Below are 15677 nucleotides of genomic sequence, written 5' to 3'. Positions count from 1 at the left end.
GTCAGTCAAATTAAGCATTATATATTTATCTCAAATACCATAATGCAACTTTTTTTCTCACATATAAAACAGTTATAAACTGGCTAGCAAAAGTCAATGTATATTCAAGTGTAGCCTAATAAAATCACAGTGACCTATTTTCATGAACCACAATTTCTACATGCAATCATCAACTAGACAGCGCTACAGTTCTCTGCACCGAAAACTGGGACAGTAAAAACAATGGTTGCAAAGTGAATGATAAAACTGTGTTTATTTATTTACTGGACTTACTGTATATGGCCACCAATCTCATATACATAACTCTGGGTGACTAACAATATTAAAAATGATTTTAAAAAATACAAAAAATATAAAACCTCTAGCAGCCAGGGACAAAAAAAAGCAAAGCCACAATAGAACACTGAACATAACCAAGAAACATCACTCGGGACAAGCACAGACTCAAGCCTTCAAGGCTTAGAGAAGGTCTTTATGGACAGGGCCCACCTGATCTCCAGAGGAAAAATATTCCAAAGGGTGGAATGTCATGGCTTAAAAGGTTCTCTTCCTGGGCCCCACCATCTGACACTCCTTAGCTGATGACCCCTGACCTCTCATTTATTTCAGAGCTATTCTGAAGAAAGAATTTCAAATGCAAAGGTGATCACAGCTCAGTGATTATGTTATTTCAAAAGATGGCCAAAACAAAAAGCAGAACCTAAACTTAATATCCAGATAATTTGAAACAAGAACTTCAAATAAAGACCACTGAATCTGAAATAGATTAACGAGAGTAATTGTTTAGACCAGGCAAGTTGTATTAGTTACAGGAAGCCAGATTCCAAGTGAAAATTAGGAAACATTTCCTAAGAATCCTAACAATAAGAACAATTCCACAGTGGAATCAATTATATAGACAAGTGATAAGCTCTCCTTGGCTGAATGTGTTCATACTAGGTAGATATTCAACAGGGCTGTTTTAAATCGGATCCCTATACTGGATTAGATGGATTAAATGTTCGTTTCCAACTTCCGGGATACTTACTTCAAGTCTCAGCTATGGCACTCCAGAATCAAACGGGTCACCAACATTTTTTTCCTTGCCTTTTGCTGTCCTCCATCCTTTACTTATCCTTGATTTATCTTAAACTGCCAGGGTCTTAAACTACCAGTTCTACATACACACGGCGGGGGGGGGGGATGATTCAATGCTTTTAACCTTTTGAAAGTAACATTATGCTATTATTCTATCTTTTATATATATGCAGCATGATGCACACATTGAAGTGAAGTATACAACGTAACACTGCTTTTATTATTTCCTCTTGTCCCTTCCTGTGGATATCTCTGCATATAAAATTCTCCCTCCCTGAAATACTATTCAGAATAAACACATTTTTGAACCATTATCAAAGTAAAAGCAATCAAGGTACTTTGCTTTTATTTTTTCTTTCGCTTCAATAATAACCCTAATATTATTTCAAGTTGTGAAACCAGTAATTAAAAATCTTTATTAAGTACCACTGAAATCTCTTTATCAATCCCTGTATCTGTAAAATCCCTTAAAAGGTATTACATACAACTGTTCCCACAATTCCCTATTGTCCTATTCTCCAATGGAGTAAACCTCCCAATATTGTTCTGCTGTAATATTTTCAGGGTAGAATAAGACCATGATATAGAATCACAATTACAATTATTCTAAATCAAGTTAACATAAATCCAAACTGTTGGTATCCTTTCAAATTAAAGGACTGACTATCAATCATATTTTAAATCAATATTAAATTTGCCTTCATATGTTTGGGAGAGAGGAAACAAATAATATATGCATCCTTCAAAATAGTGATGGAAGCAATAATCCAAAAAGTGAAATTGGGTCTTAGGTTCAATTAAAATTGTTTTTTAAGATTCTCAATTGGATAAATGTGGGAAATTAGTATCACTATTATTCAAGATGCTGAAAAGTCAGTCTGATATAAAAGGTTTGGCACAGAACTGGTACTAGGGACAGCCAACTCAACTCTGCCATTCACTAGGTGATTTAGGACCAATCTGTACTTTTCAGTCCAGCCTATGTTCTTGTAGAGAATGAGCAACATTTTAGGGCTGTCCACCCTAAAAACAGAAAAGAGTTCAGTATCAGCATATTCTAATACCTTAACTGAAGAGTTACATAGCTAGCCTCTACTTCCAAAGAATGCAAAATACTACTAAGTTGTCCATTAAACTACTTGTGCCCATTGAGGCACACAGAATCCTTATGTAGATCAATGCTTTGCCATCATTTGTTTCATGGAAATGATAAAAAAAATCAATTACTCTTCTAATAATTTTATTAACTATACTAGAAGCAATTATAGAGAGTCATGAAATATTCATTTTGCAGTACCAAAACTTTAATCCTGAATATATTTCACCCACATTTTCCCTCTAAGAACAGAGTCCTGTACTCTGCTTGAATAATTAACATTTTAATTATTAGAGTGTGACTTTGTTGTACTTATTCTATTGTGATCACAAAACTCAACAGGAACAAATATAAAGCCAGTGATGGTGCAGTGGTTAAAATGTAGTACTGCAGGCTACTTCTGCTGATTGCCAGCTGCTAACAGTTTGATTCTCACCAGCTCAAATTTGACTCAGCTTTCCATCCTTCCGAGGTCGGTAAAATGAGGACCCAAATTGCTGGGAGCAATATGCTGACTCTGTAAACTGCTTAGAGAGTGCTGTAAAGTGCTGTATACGTCTAAGTGCTACTGCTATTGCTAATGTCCCATATCCTCAAGATGTGGTACAGGTTCCTTCATGTACCACTGATATTATGACAGCTGATATTGAAGGTAAGGTATTCCTTATGACTGTAATTGAGCCTGCAACATCATAAGTTGTTGCAGTCAGATTCAAAGTTATAATTGTTTTTACAATGATCATTAAGCAAACACAGTGTTTATTAAACGAGTTCATTTTCCCCAATGGGTACTTTTTGCCGGAAATTGGCAAAAAACATTGCAAATCACAATCACACAATCACAAGGAGGAGGCTGCAAACAGCTGTTAAGGTGAGCTGGTTGCTAAGAGCCCAAAACACAGTCACATAGCCACAGGGTGAGTGAGGCCATTCTAACTGAAAATGGGTTGTAAGTAGCTCTGGGGATGTTGATTGTAACTTCAAACCATTGTTAAGCAACCAACATAAGTTGAGGACTACCTATAACTGTAAACTAACCAAACAATTGGGGAAAATCTATACTAAGATATTAAGACACCTAGATATTCCATCAAACATCCCCAACTCTTGAAAATAAAATTCCTGCTTTTACTCATGAGAAATATATTGGGGATTAAGATAGAAAATGCTATCAACTGCTTATTTTTTTACCAAGCTTTGGTAGATCTGTATTATTAGTGGCATCCATTTTTATTCTGTCCCTATATTTCACTTTAAGAAACTAAATGGCATAATTTCTACAGATGAAATCTTGGGCCATTCTCTAAATGTCATGTAGAAGAAAGGCTTTATAAATTTATCTTGCAAAATTTGTACGGACTTATCATAATATAGCTAATAAACCATGTCAATCAAAATAAAATTAGATATTTAATTAGCAATTATTATCTTGCTCACCCTTCTACCAAGAATCACAAATCAGAAAGGACAGAAGAAATAAAGGCTGACCAAATGAAAATTCCAAACACTGATATTTAATTAGTTCTACTAGCTAATCCAATAGTCATATATTAAAAAAGAGGTTGATATTTAATTTTCCCAAGCAAATAAGATCAAGGCAAACAGAAGTTAACACACACTATGAAATTCTGAATGCTAAAATATAGTGTGATATGATGTCTTGATCCTGGAATCAGTGCATGAGCTTAAATATCCTTTAATTAGTTTTATTTTCCAAATGCTGTCTTGTCAATAGCCAGTACATTGACTGCTGGCAATAAACAGAAAATGCCTTCAGGGAGTAGACAGAATAGATCTATCATTCAATTATTAAAAGGGGGCTGTGGGCAGACAAGATAAAGTAGAAAACCATTTGTGCTTTTTGATGCAGATGCAAAACAAATTTGGCTTTGCATAATTTCAATAAACAGAAATAACAATTAAACAAGTGCTGTACGTTAACCTTCCCAGTATCATCCTATTTGTCACTGATTTCTGAATTATATTACAAACTTCTACTGACAATTCAGTAAGTCTGTGAAACAACTGAAGTATAAAATATGACTAAAGAAGAAAAAAAAATCTGAATCCTTCATCATTTCATTGGTGTTCTCAAAATCCAATAACCTGTGTGTTTAAGAATTCGATGGATCAAAATTCTGATCACGATACATGGTTGTACAGATTGATGGGTGCAACATAAACCCACATTAAGTATAGTAACATGTTTTCTTATTTAAATTGTGCATACTGTCTACACAATTTGAAAAATCCAAGGAACTGGCCTCTCTGTCATACATCACCACATGTAGATGATTCCCAAAGATGAACATGGTAGCAGAAGAAATAAAAGATCTTGAAGAATATAAATCTTCTGTAGAGGTGTCAGAGCAAATGACAAAGGAAAATATATGCAATGTAGCTAGAGATAGATCATTTTTACAGCTGTTTCTTTTTCTTTTTTGTTAACCATAAGAATTGAAATAAAATATTTAGTTTTTGTCATATTTGTTGTCATATTAACAACAAATAATGGAAGCCAACAAACCATCATTGGCTTATGATTCATAACTGGAGGCAAACTGCTTTTTAAAGGCTGGATTTCATGAACGTAAAGAATGAGACAATGTCAATCTCTAATAGCCACTTCAAGTTCTATTTAGTAAGCTAATGCCTACATTACAAAACTTCACTTCATGTTGAAAATCTCACAGACATTTTAGCTCTGATCTAATGAATTCAATAAATCAACAATCAGAACAACTGGCAGAACTCACATGCAATACAGGGATAGTACCTTAAAACAAAATAAAAATAAAATACTATGCTAGCACAACAATTCCCAAAATGTAGAATATTGGTTGTTGTTTCTCAGCACTTGATAGTAGGTTCCTTCATCTCATCAAGACATCAACTAATACAGACTCATGGGACTGAAAATAACTTTCCTTCCTCTTCTGCTTCTTTTGTGCCTTATTTACCTTCAAAGCAAATGTTCACTAGAACATGGAAGATTACATATCATTTTTATGATGTTGAGCTGGCTTAAAAGGGACAATGTTCTACTACTGAGTTTAAAACAAACAACTATTCTAAAGAAAAGTAAAATTAAACTACCCCCATTCTTCCAATTACATATGCAAACGCTTCCTGATCCAGGAATGGATACAACTTGAACCTGTACAAAAGACCTCTTAGCTATGACTGCTACCTTCTCACAACTCCAAAAGGATGCCCAGAATGGACAACAGATCTGTCTGGGGAAATGCAATCCCATCCAGAATCAATAATGGTAAATTCCTACATCCAGGTGGCTACAAAATCCAAAGCCATTCAGTCTGGATAGGATTGAGCTAAACTCTGTCACTCCAAATCCCTACAATCTATAGACATCAAGATAGGTTGTTGGTGACATCACTTACTTCATCAGGGATGGAGATATATAGTTAGGTATCATCAGCATACTGATCATATCTTTCTCAATCAGTGGCTTCATGCTAACATTAAATTGAAGCGGAGAGTACCCAATCTCCAATACTCCACAATTTAGGGGCCAAGGGCTCCCTAAATATCTAAATATCTAATCAACATCAACTGAAATTGGCGGAAGGAAGAGAACCAGCTTAATACAGTAATGCCTAATCCGGCTTAATACAGTGCTGCGTAACCTCCCATAGCTGATCCAGAAGGAAACCATGGTAAATGGTATCGAAGGCTGCTGAGAGGTAAAAAAAGAGCAAAGATGGATGCATTATTGTATCCTGCTCTCACCAGAGGTTATCAAAAAGTACTATCGTGTTTCTCACAAAATAAGTCCGGGTCTTATTTTTTTTTGAGCCCCGAAAAAAAGGCTAGGCCATCATTTCAGGGGTGACTTAATTCCCCCCCTTGCATCCTCGCCTAGAGCGCCTGCGGGCAGCCATGCCTTGCCACCAGCCACTCCTAACGGGCAATCGTGGTGGAGCACGGAGAGCTCCCTACTCCTGCCAAGCACCTTTGCTGCAGACCCGAGACCTTCAGCGCCCACCGCTGTTGGTTTCCCTTCTGCCCATGCCGCCACCGTGTTTGGAGCTGCCGCTTCCACGTTTGGAGCACTGCCGACGTGTTTGGAGCTGCCACTTCCACGTTTGGAGCACCACCACCGCATTTGGAGCTGCCACTTCCGCATTTGGGGCACTGCCGCCATTTGGAGCACCACTGCCGCGTTTGGAGCTGTCGCTTCCACGTTTGGAGCATCACCGCCGCTTCCACATTTGGAGCGCCGCTGCCATTTGGAGCACTGCCACTGCTCCAAATACGCTCCAAACATGGTGGCGGTGCTCCAAATGGCGGTGGCACTCCAAACGCAGAAGCGGCATCTCCAAATGTGGCAGCGGTACTCCAAACACGGAAGCATCAGCTCCAAACGCGGCGGTGATGCTCCAAATGCAGAAGTGGCAGCTCCAAACACGGCAGCGATGCTCCTAACGGCATGCTCCAAACGCGCTCTAAACGGCAGCGGTGCTCCAAACGCAGAAGCAGCAGCTCCCAATGCAGCAGTGGCATGGGCAGAAGGGAAAGCAACAGTGGCAAGCGGCAAAGGTCTTGGGTCTGCAGCAAAGGTGCTTGGCGGGAGTAGGGAGCTCTCCACACTCTGCCATGATCCCGTTAGGAGCAGCTAGTAGCGAGGCATGGCTGCATGCGGGCACTCCTAACGGCAAGTCCCCCTGCCCTTCCCCCCATTTTGCATGTTTTAAGATAAGCCTAAATTTGGGGGGAGGGGCTTAATTTCATTTTATGCCTATAAAACATGCTGGGTCTTCCTATTGGGGGAGGCTGTATTGTTGGAGAAACACAGTATCAAAGTTGCCTCAGTCCCCTACTCAAACAGAAACCTGACTGGTGTTGTGCAACCATCTTGTCAACAATATTCCCTAAAAAAAGAAGATTGAATACTGGATAAAAATTGTCCAAAATAGTTCATTTCAGGACTGGCTTCTTGAAAAAAGGGCAGGCCAATGGTTTCTTAAGGGGCACTGGCCTCATCCCCTCTTTTAAAGAAGAATTTGTCATCATTGAAACCCAAACCCAATACCTTCCTGGAAGTTTTTACCAACCAATTAGAGCATGGATGTAATAAGGAGGTGGTTATGCTCACAATCATAAGGACTCTGCCTGCTTCCTTGGCCAAATAAGTTTGAACTCCATCCAGATAACATGGCAAGACTGTCCCAGGCAATTCCATAGGACCTGTACCAAGATGGGCAAGCAGCTAGGAATTAATCTTAGCAATTCTGTCTGTTCTCCTCTGGATGGCCCTAAAAGTGTATCTCAGAATTCCTTCCATTCAAGAGGGCTGGGCACCCTAAACAGGGCTACGTGTGGTCAGCCATCTGTGGATGCAATAATGGTGGAGAAGTACTGATGCTTTGCCATCCTTACTAATACAAGGTATGCCTTAATAGAAGCTCTCAGCCTTGTTCACACAAGTTCATTCTCTTTTCTCCACCAGTGGTATTCTTGGAATCTCTTAATCCACTTCTCTTTCTCAACTCTTTCATAAATCTACAGAGTGATCCATAAATGGAGAGAGGCCACATGGGAACAATCTAATACAAGGCTTCTTGCACTTTCCTATTCTAGTTGACAATCAGAGCCTCAAGAGGACCATGCAGCAGGCCTCCAGGAGTAACTCCCAGTTCTTTTTGTAACCCCTCCAAGGTCCATCACCCCATCCTCCTGGGGTGGACCATTGGATTCGGTGCCATCCCTCTGGAATGATTATCAGGGCATGATCTAATCAGGATAGGGGAGCTACATTAAAGTTCCCCAAATTTCCAGAGAATATTGCCACTACTTGAAGAAAACCAGATGAGGTGTATAACTACTGTCTCATGTTGAGCCCTAGATGACCTGGGATAGGTCCATAGCTGTCACAATAGCCATGAACTGAATTCTGAGTAGAACTCAGATTCTACTCTTAACATATGCAGATTGAAGTTCCTCTGGAAAATGGAATCAAGGACATCAGGCAGGTAGGCTACAATGCAGCAGGGAAGCAATAGTCCCAATAAATAGCAAATTACAATAGCAATAGTCCCAATAAATTGTTCACTATCATTAATCCAATGACATTCATGCAATTCTTTAGTTGTACTTAAAAGACCATCCTGGGTCAAAGACCACAATTTTATATTTTTTGAGTAGCGTTATTTTTTTTGCCTTTAATTTTTCTGGAAACCAAAAGCCATTTCTCACATCAAGACTTAGTGATTCTCATTTCAAAAACAGATACAATGCATTTTTTAACAAATAAATATACAAAGGCTGAAATGGCTAATCCTTGTTTAGGAAAATATCTCCTTTTTCAAATTCATTCATTTCTATACAGTTTTGGTTTAGTCTTGTCCATGAATCTTCATTAATCATTAAAAGAGTACTTATGAAATTCAGAGAATGCAAATTGATAATAGAGAGAACCAACCTCTTTCATTTTGTCAAGTTCATTTTGCAGTGCTTGTTTTGTAATTTCTACTTCTATTAATTGTTGTCGTAACTTTTCATTTTCATCTTCTGTGGTGGTACGTTTTTCTTCCACATTTTCCAGCTCATGATGAAGCCTCACAGAAACATCTTTTGCAACCTAAGTGGAACATGATTAGAAACTTACAACAAAGCTAATTATAGTTATACAATTATAGACACATATTTAGCAAAAAAAATGAAATGGATCTATGGATTTTGCATTATAGAAGTAAGTATTATATTTCAATTATATGTCCATTCAATTCTGCTATAATATCAATATATTATTTTCCCAGTGGAAAAAAAATGGAAATATGACAGAGGTTCAGTTTTAACATGCAGGGATTTTTTAAATAATTTCTACAAAATTAGAATCTAAATAATGATTATACAACTGCATTTGGTGCTGCATTTGGAATTCCCAAATCAAGGACCAACCCTCTGTTCATTATCAATATAATCTAACCAAAATTTAAATTTGAAATTCTTATCAGTAAAATATTCTCATTAACAAATTGACCAGGCACCTGGATAAGTACTACCCTTAACAGATGAGAATCATTTTCTTATAGATTTAAGCTCTCATATGTATTTACTTTTTTAAATTGTTTCTGGTATGCCACTGTAAGATGGAATACTTATAAAGTATGTGAAAATGAGTTGTCAATTTGTTTACTAAATTAGAATATATTGTTAAAAATTTCAATGTATATTTCTCAGATTTAGTGCTTTCGCCACCATATGCATTGATCTATACCTTAAACAATTTAATTAAAAGATAATTAGATATCACAGTGGTTAAAATGCAGTACTGCAGGTTACTTCTGCTAACTGCTGGCTGCCTACAATTTGTTAGTTCAAATCTCACTAGGCTCAAGGTTGACTCAGCCTTCCATCCTTCCAAGGTCAATAAAATGAGGACCCAGTTTGTTGGGGGCAATATGCTGACTCTGTAAACCACTTAGACAGGGCTGTAAAGCACTGTGAAGCAGTAAATAAGTCTAAGTGCTATTGCTATTTGTAACTGTAAAGCTTGACACTCTCTTCAAAATTTAACAGGCTGTATCCTGATTTAGGTCTACACCAATTACAATTCATTTTTTTAAAAAAAATATACAGTCCTAATTTTATTCTAATATCATTTTTTTTCAAAATAATACAACATAGCTCAGATTCAACTATATTCAAGTATAAACAACGAAATATGCCATTTTGTAAAGTGAAAGTATCTAGGTAAGTAAAAGTGAATATATCAAGGTAAACTATTTTATTTATTTAGGCTTTCTCTCTCTACCACAAAGATCAATGTTATATTCTGTACAACCGATTTATGCCATGCATTCATGTTACCTAGTTAGGTAATGCAACTTCTTCAAGAAAACAACCAAGCTCAAAGAGCACCAGGAATACCACATTCAACCCTGAACTATAGATAATTCTCTTCCATTGGAATCCAATTATCATCACGTCTGTATGCTATTTGTCAATTTTGTCAAATTTAGATACTGCCCATCTTACTCTCAGAGTGACTTGTGTTAGTGACTCTGTATTACTTATTTATCTACTAGCATCCAGAGAAGAAATTTAAGCTTTAAAAAGTATGAGGCTTAAAATCTGGTCAAATGCCCATCTTGTCAGACATAAGCATCACTTGCAAGAGCACTGATTTCTACATAGGTATGCATGAGAATGCTTTTTTTATCTAGTTCTTCTACATCAAATTATGAAAGAGCTTATGAATGTTCTATCACTCCGCCAACTTTGAACCCAGAGGTACCTTCAAGTCCTGCTCCAAACTACGAAGAAGTTCTCCATCAATCTCTCCAGTTTGTGCATAACGAAGCCTTTTGCGTTCTGCCTTCCGAAGACGATACTGTAGAATCCTACAATTTTTGTTAGCCCTCTCCAATTCATGACGCATTTCCTGTAGCTGGCATGCATCCTCCTCAAAAAAGCTGTCCCTCATCTCATCCATCTCAGTTCTCAGCTCATCTATCTCATTCTGGCATCCAACAAGAAGAGGTAGAAACATATTATACCATGGTACTTCATATAGGTTTTTTTTTTAATGAGGTTTAAGATAATTTATATGCATTGTATGCATTTTTTTCAAGGAAATTTGAGTTTTAAGATCACACAGATAAATCAGTTAATCCCTTATGCATATTGAATGAGTATTACCATGCTTTGACACCCATATCATTAATCTATGATAAAATCATAGTATTAATTATCCATTCTTGGCATCAGAAGTCCAAAGTACGTGCCACAGTTTATCAAATCTATAAGAGGATACTATAGATATTTCAAATTCACAACATATTAGAAATATTAAAATATATATTAAATATTAAAAATGAATGATGGTAAGCAATGTTATCAATAATTGTACATTATAGTTTGATTTTTAAAAGATCTTTTAAACCTACTCCTTTTCTCTGCGGTAGAAATAAACTGTGGTGTAAAAAAGTATTATGTTCTGAAAAATAAAATATAATTTTATTTTATTCAGTATTCTGCTTAACACGCTAGAACAAGATCTGTTCTCAACATATCAATCATTAATCATTTAAAAACATGTATGCAGTAATTGAGAAGCATGGACCAGAGAAGTTCAGCTGCACAAACCAAGTGTGCCTTTTTCTATCATAAAAATTACCTACAGAAAATCACAAACTGGGCTCACACACCTAGTAAATCCTGAAACGCTTTGTTTAAGTTGGTTTGGAATGCCATCTGGGCCTAGCCATTGTGGCTTGTCATATACTGTAAAGCAGGGGTCCCCAACCGCCGGTCCGCGGACCGGTACCGGGCCGCGGAACAAGCCTTACCGGGCCGCTGGTTGCTGGGCGCCGCCATCTTTTTGGTAAAAAAGCAATTTTTCGTCAAAAAGATGGCGGCGCCAGCCTGGGTGAGCTTTTCCGGGTAGAAAGCCATTTCTCCGAAAAAGCTCACCCGAGCTGGCGCCGCCATTTTTTGATGAAAATCACTTCCGGTGACGTCACCGGAAGTGATTTTTCGTCAAAAAAGATGGCGGCGCCCAGCTGACGCCGGAACCGGGCCGCGGCGCCCAGCTGACACCGGAACCGGGCCGCGGCGTCGAAAAGGTTGGGGATCCCTGCTGTAAAGGACCACAATGGTTTGGTTCAAATGGATAAGGCCAAGGGAAAAACCCATAGTTTAATTAAAAAACAAAAACAATTATCTATCATATCTGAAATGGTCCAGGCTGCACTTCAACATCTGTTATCAAGTTGGGGGAAGGAGAAGGGCAGAAGCTTCCTTTCTAGAATTTGATCGATGGATCCTGGGGAATACGTGATGGGGGCAGGGTAATCAACATTAATACTCGTCTCCCCCCAAACGCAGGTAGGAAAATAGATGGAGGAAGGGCCTTATTTGCTCAATTGCTCGCCTGTAGTGCAATGCGGGTTCTTGTTTGGAGAATAAAAGATCCCCCACCCTCAATTCCAGCTGGGCCACACCTTTCTTTTCCCCCCCACTTGTCCCCCACCCCCACCCCGCTTACCTTGAGGGTGTCGTTCTCCTCCCGCAGTTTCTCCACCTCCTCCAGCAGTTCCTGGGGCCGCCGTGTTTTCATGCTGGAGACGCCATCCGGGGCCCGGCTACGGCCATTGCCTTCTCCGACTCCTCCCGGCGCCATTGGCGAGAGGGTGGAAGAGGAGGAGACGGCGGCCGTGGAGGGGGGACCGCCGTCCAGGTCGCCGCCTGGACTTTGCATCTGGGTCGCCGCGCCACCTTTTTCTCGAACGGGAGATGTTCACTTTGCAAGCATCCTCGTGCTTTGCTGCCGCCGCCGCCGCCACCCCACCCCCCCCCAACCTGCCGGGGCCCAACCCAGCCCAGCCCTGCCCTGCCCAGCGAGAAGATGGAGAAGCCGGGCCGCCTCCCTTGCCCGTTGCAGAAGCCGCTTCCAGTTGCTGGGCGACACAGCAGAAAGACAGCTCCCCCCGCCCTCAGGCTTTGCCCCGGTCCGCCGGTCCCAGGTGGCGGCTGCGGGCGCTGCGAGCTCGACGTCTCTGGGAGGTCTCTGCCGCTTGGCGGCGGCCTGTCCCCTCCCACTCCTTCTCCTCCCCCACCCTCAGCCCAGCCGGGATGCGGCCGTGGCTGCTGCCGTGCCGGCAGACGGTGCCGGGCAATGGGGTTATGGAAGCAGCAGCAGCAGCCGTCACAACAACAACACAGCTGCTGTGGCGTCTGTGCCCGGGGGGAGGGGGGCAGCGGGGGGAAAAGCCTGCTGGGGAGAGTAAAGCTTCGCGCGGTGGAAAGGATGCCCTCGCGGCTTCTCCTTTCGGCGGCTGGAAGGATCCAGCGGGTCCAGCCAAAGCTCCGTCTCTTCCCCCCGAGATGCTAGCTGTCGCCGTTTCCCTCTCGGAAAGGCCCGGCTGTTTTCCAAGTCCTGAGCGTCGTCTGAGGGCTTGCGTGGAAATCACTGCAGTGCCGGGCCAAAACTGTTTCAGAGAGAAACTGTTGAACCTAAGGCGACGTTTGAAGCCCTCGTATTTGATCCTTTGATCCAACCTGATTTGGACAAAGTAGCTGATTTTAGGAACCATTTTTTGTTGTTGCTTGATTTCTTTCTTTCTGTCCTTTCTTCTCTTTTCTTTTTCTTTTTGGAAGGAAGGCCTATGTTGCCTAAGGAACCGATAAAACCGCTCTTTTTATCTTTAAATTCTTTCAATGAAAAAAGAGCAAAGCTAGTGTGCTGTAGTAGTGCACCTGCCTCAAGCATCAACTGTCTTTCTAGAAAAATAGTTCCAGGCCCCACATGCATGCTGGAGGCAATCTGGATAAATAAAAACGAAAGGGAACTGTATTCCATTGTTTTGTTTTGGAATCCCTCTATTTAATAAAAAGGAGAAAAACTGATACAGGACTTTTGCATTCTAGTATAGAAATGTTGCTTAGCTTTGTCCATCAAGGCAACAGTTCTTTGAAGATGGCCAATGTGCTCGCACAACCAAATGATTGGCACCATTCTATTTACACAGAAGATGCTGAAATAATATTATTCTAATATTAAATATTAAGATTAAATTATATTAATCTAATATGAAACTTGATTAGTTCTAGAAGTGAGTTACCTGCAAACCAACTTTGCAATTAATTTTCAAGAAGACCAAGCTTTAATGATTAGAATGACAACTAGGGATTTGGACCCTTGTACAAATCCCTACTTTGCTTTGAAGGGGGTTGGACTAGAAGACCTCCAAGGTCCCTTCCAACTCTGTTATTCTATTCTATTCCATTCCATTCTATTCTAAAAAGTGCATATTGCAGAATGTATGGAGATGGGATAATACCAAATTCACTTGCAAAATATATGTACAGGTCAAGAAACCACAGCAAGGACAGAACATGGAATAATACACTGGCTCCAGATTGGCTAAGGAGTAAATATATGACTATTCAGCTTGTATTTTATTTTCTGATATATATTTTTTGCCAATATGTAAGACAGAGCATTTATTTGTTGAGATTTGAAGTTGCCATTTGTTTGACCATTCTGATACATAGTCAAGATCTTTTTGAAGGGTAGCAGTTTTGTCTGTGGTGTTGAACAGCTTTACATCATCAGCGAAGAGAACGCAGTTGCTCTTAATATGATCACAGAGGTCATTTATGTAGAGTATGAAGAGGGTTGGTCATGGAACACTGCCTTGGGGACACTACTATTGACAGGTACAGAATTTGATAGGACACTCCCAATTTTGACCATTTGTTGTCTGTTTGACAGGAATGCTTCTATCCAGTTATGCAGTTGTCCAGAGATACTATAAGATTTTAGTTTTAGGAGTACTTTGTCATGTACCACTGAATCAAAGGCTTTACAGAAGCCTATGCAGATTGTGTCTATTGTTTTGCCCTGATCGAGTTGTGTAGTCCATATGTTTTTGCAGTGTAAGAGTTGCAGATTACATTAGAGAGTAGGTTGTTTGTCTCTAAGTGGAGGATAATGGATTGGTTAATAATTGATTCCATGACTTTACAGGTGACGCAGCATAAGGAGATTGGTCTGTAATTTTCAACTAGGCTGGGGTCTCCCTTTTTGAAGATGGGGATGACCGTGGCTTGTGACCATAGGTTAGGCAAGAAGCTGGTCCTGAAAGATTTTTCAAAGATTATGCTTAGAGGTTCTGCTGTGCCAGTGGATAGCTTTTTTAAGAAGTAGGCACATATTCCGTCCTGTCCAATAGATAGAGATGGTTTTAGATTGCGTAATGCTTTTTCAACATTGTCTTCTGTAAAATCGATATGTATTAGATCATTGCAGTTTTCTGTGGTTCAGCTAGGAAATACTGGGCATGATCCATTGCTGTTTACAAATACTGAGCCGAAGAATGTGTTAAAGATGTTGGCTTTAATGGTATAGTCATTGCAGTCTTTACCATTAGGTCCTTTCAGGGGTGGGATGGACCTTGAGTCTTTTAGTTTGTTGTTACAAAATTGTAAAAAGCGCGGGTGGAATTGGTGCGTAGAAGGTTTTGCTCTTGTTTAATGTGATAATTGATGCATTCAGTCATTAACTGGTGGCATAAATTTTTGTATCGGCTTTTGAAGTTGGCCATGTGACTAGATTTGTTTTTCCACCAGAGTGATCTCTTTTTGGATTGAAGTTTCCTTATTGTTATGGGTAATCTGCTTTTTTGTTGTTGTTGTTGTTTTGGGAGTTGTTATTGGTACATATAGTTTGATGACTCTTTTGACTTCAAGTAAAAATATGTTCTAATGGTCTTCAATAGTATTGCATCCAGTGAATAGAGATTGCCATCAAGGGATGAGAGATCATTGTCTATAAGATCATAGTTGCCTTTTTTGAAGTTATAATTGGGGATCCTGTCATTGTGATGATTTTTGTGTGGGCGTATGTTGAGACAAAAGTCAATCATATTGTGGTCACTGTTGGAAAAGGGTTCTTTAGTTTGTATTCTGTAAATTAAATTCAAACTATTGCAGAAGATGAGATCGAGGCAGTTGTTAAGTCTAGTATTGCTGGTTA

At 39.6% G+C, this 15677-nt stretch overlaps 1 protein-coding gene across 4 annotated transcripts in view; it reads right to left on the bottom strand.

Moving 5' to 3' along the window:
- The window catches only part of LOC113413249 (microtubule cross-linking factor 3-like), a 30105-nt gene extending 17618 nt beyond the window's left edge, over positions 1–12487 (bottom strand). For all 4 annotated transcript variants that reach the window (XR_015749804.1, XR_015749805.1, XM_087966595.1 and 1 more), the window contains exons 1-3: positions 12186–12487; positions 10434–10658; positions 8616–8774 (exon numbers count right to left, since the gene is read on the bottom strand). Coding sequence is in view for 2 of the 4 variants with exons in the window: in XM_087966595.1 (XP_087822721.1) it covers positions 8616–8774; positions 10434–10658; positions 12186–12398 (597 nt within the window). In the remaining 2 variants the exon portion in view is untranslated. The remainder of the gene's footprint in view (positions 1–8615; positions 8775–10433; positions 10659–12185) is intronic.
- Positions 12488–15677: the final 3190 nt, after the last annotated feature.

The sequence above is a fragment of the Notechis scutatus genome, chromosome 1 (genome assembly GCF_049901735.1).
Source record: "Notechis scutatus isolate UNSWTSFEM ecotype Mainland chromosome 1, rNotScu1.2, whole genome shotgun sequence".
Taxonomy (NCBI): Eukaryota; Metazoa; Chordata; class Lepidosauria; order Squamata; family Elapidae; genus Notechis; species Notechis scutatus.
This window is presented reverse-complemented; position numbering and strand designations above follow the sequence as displayed.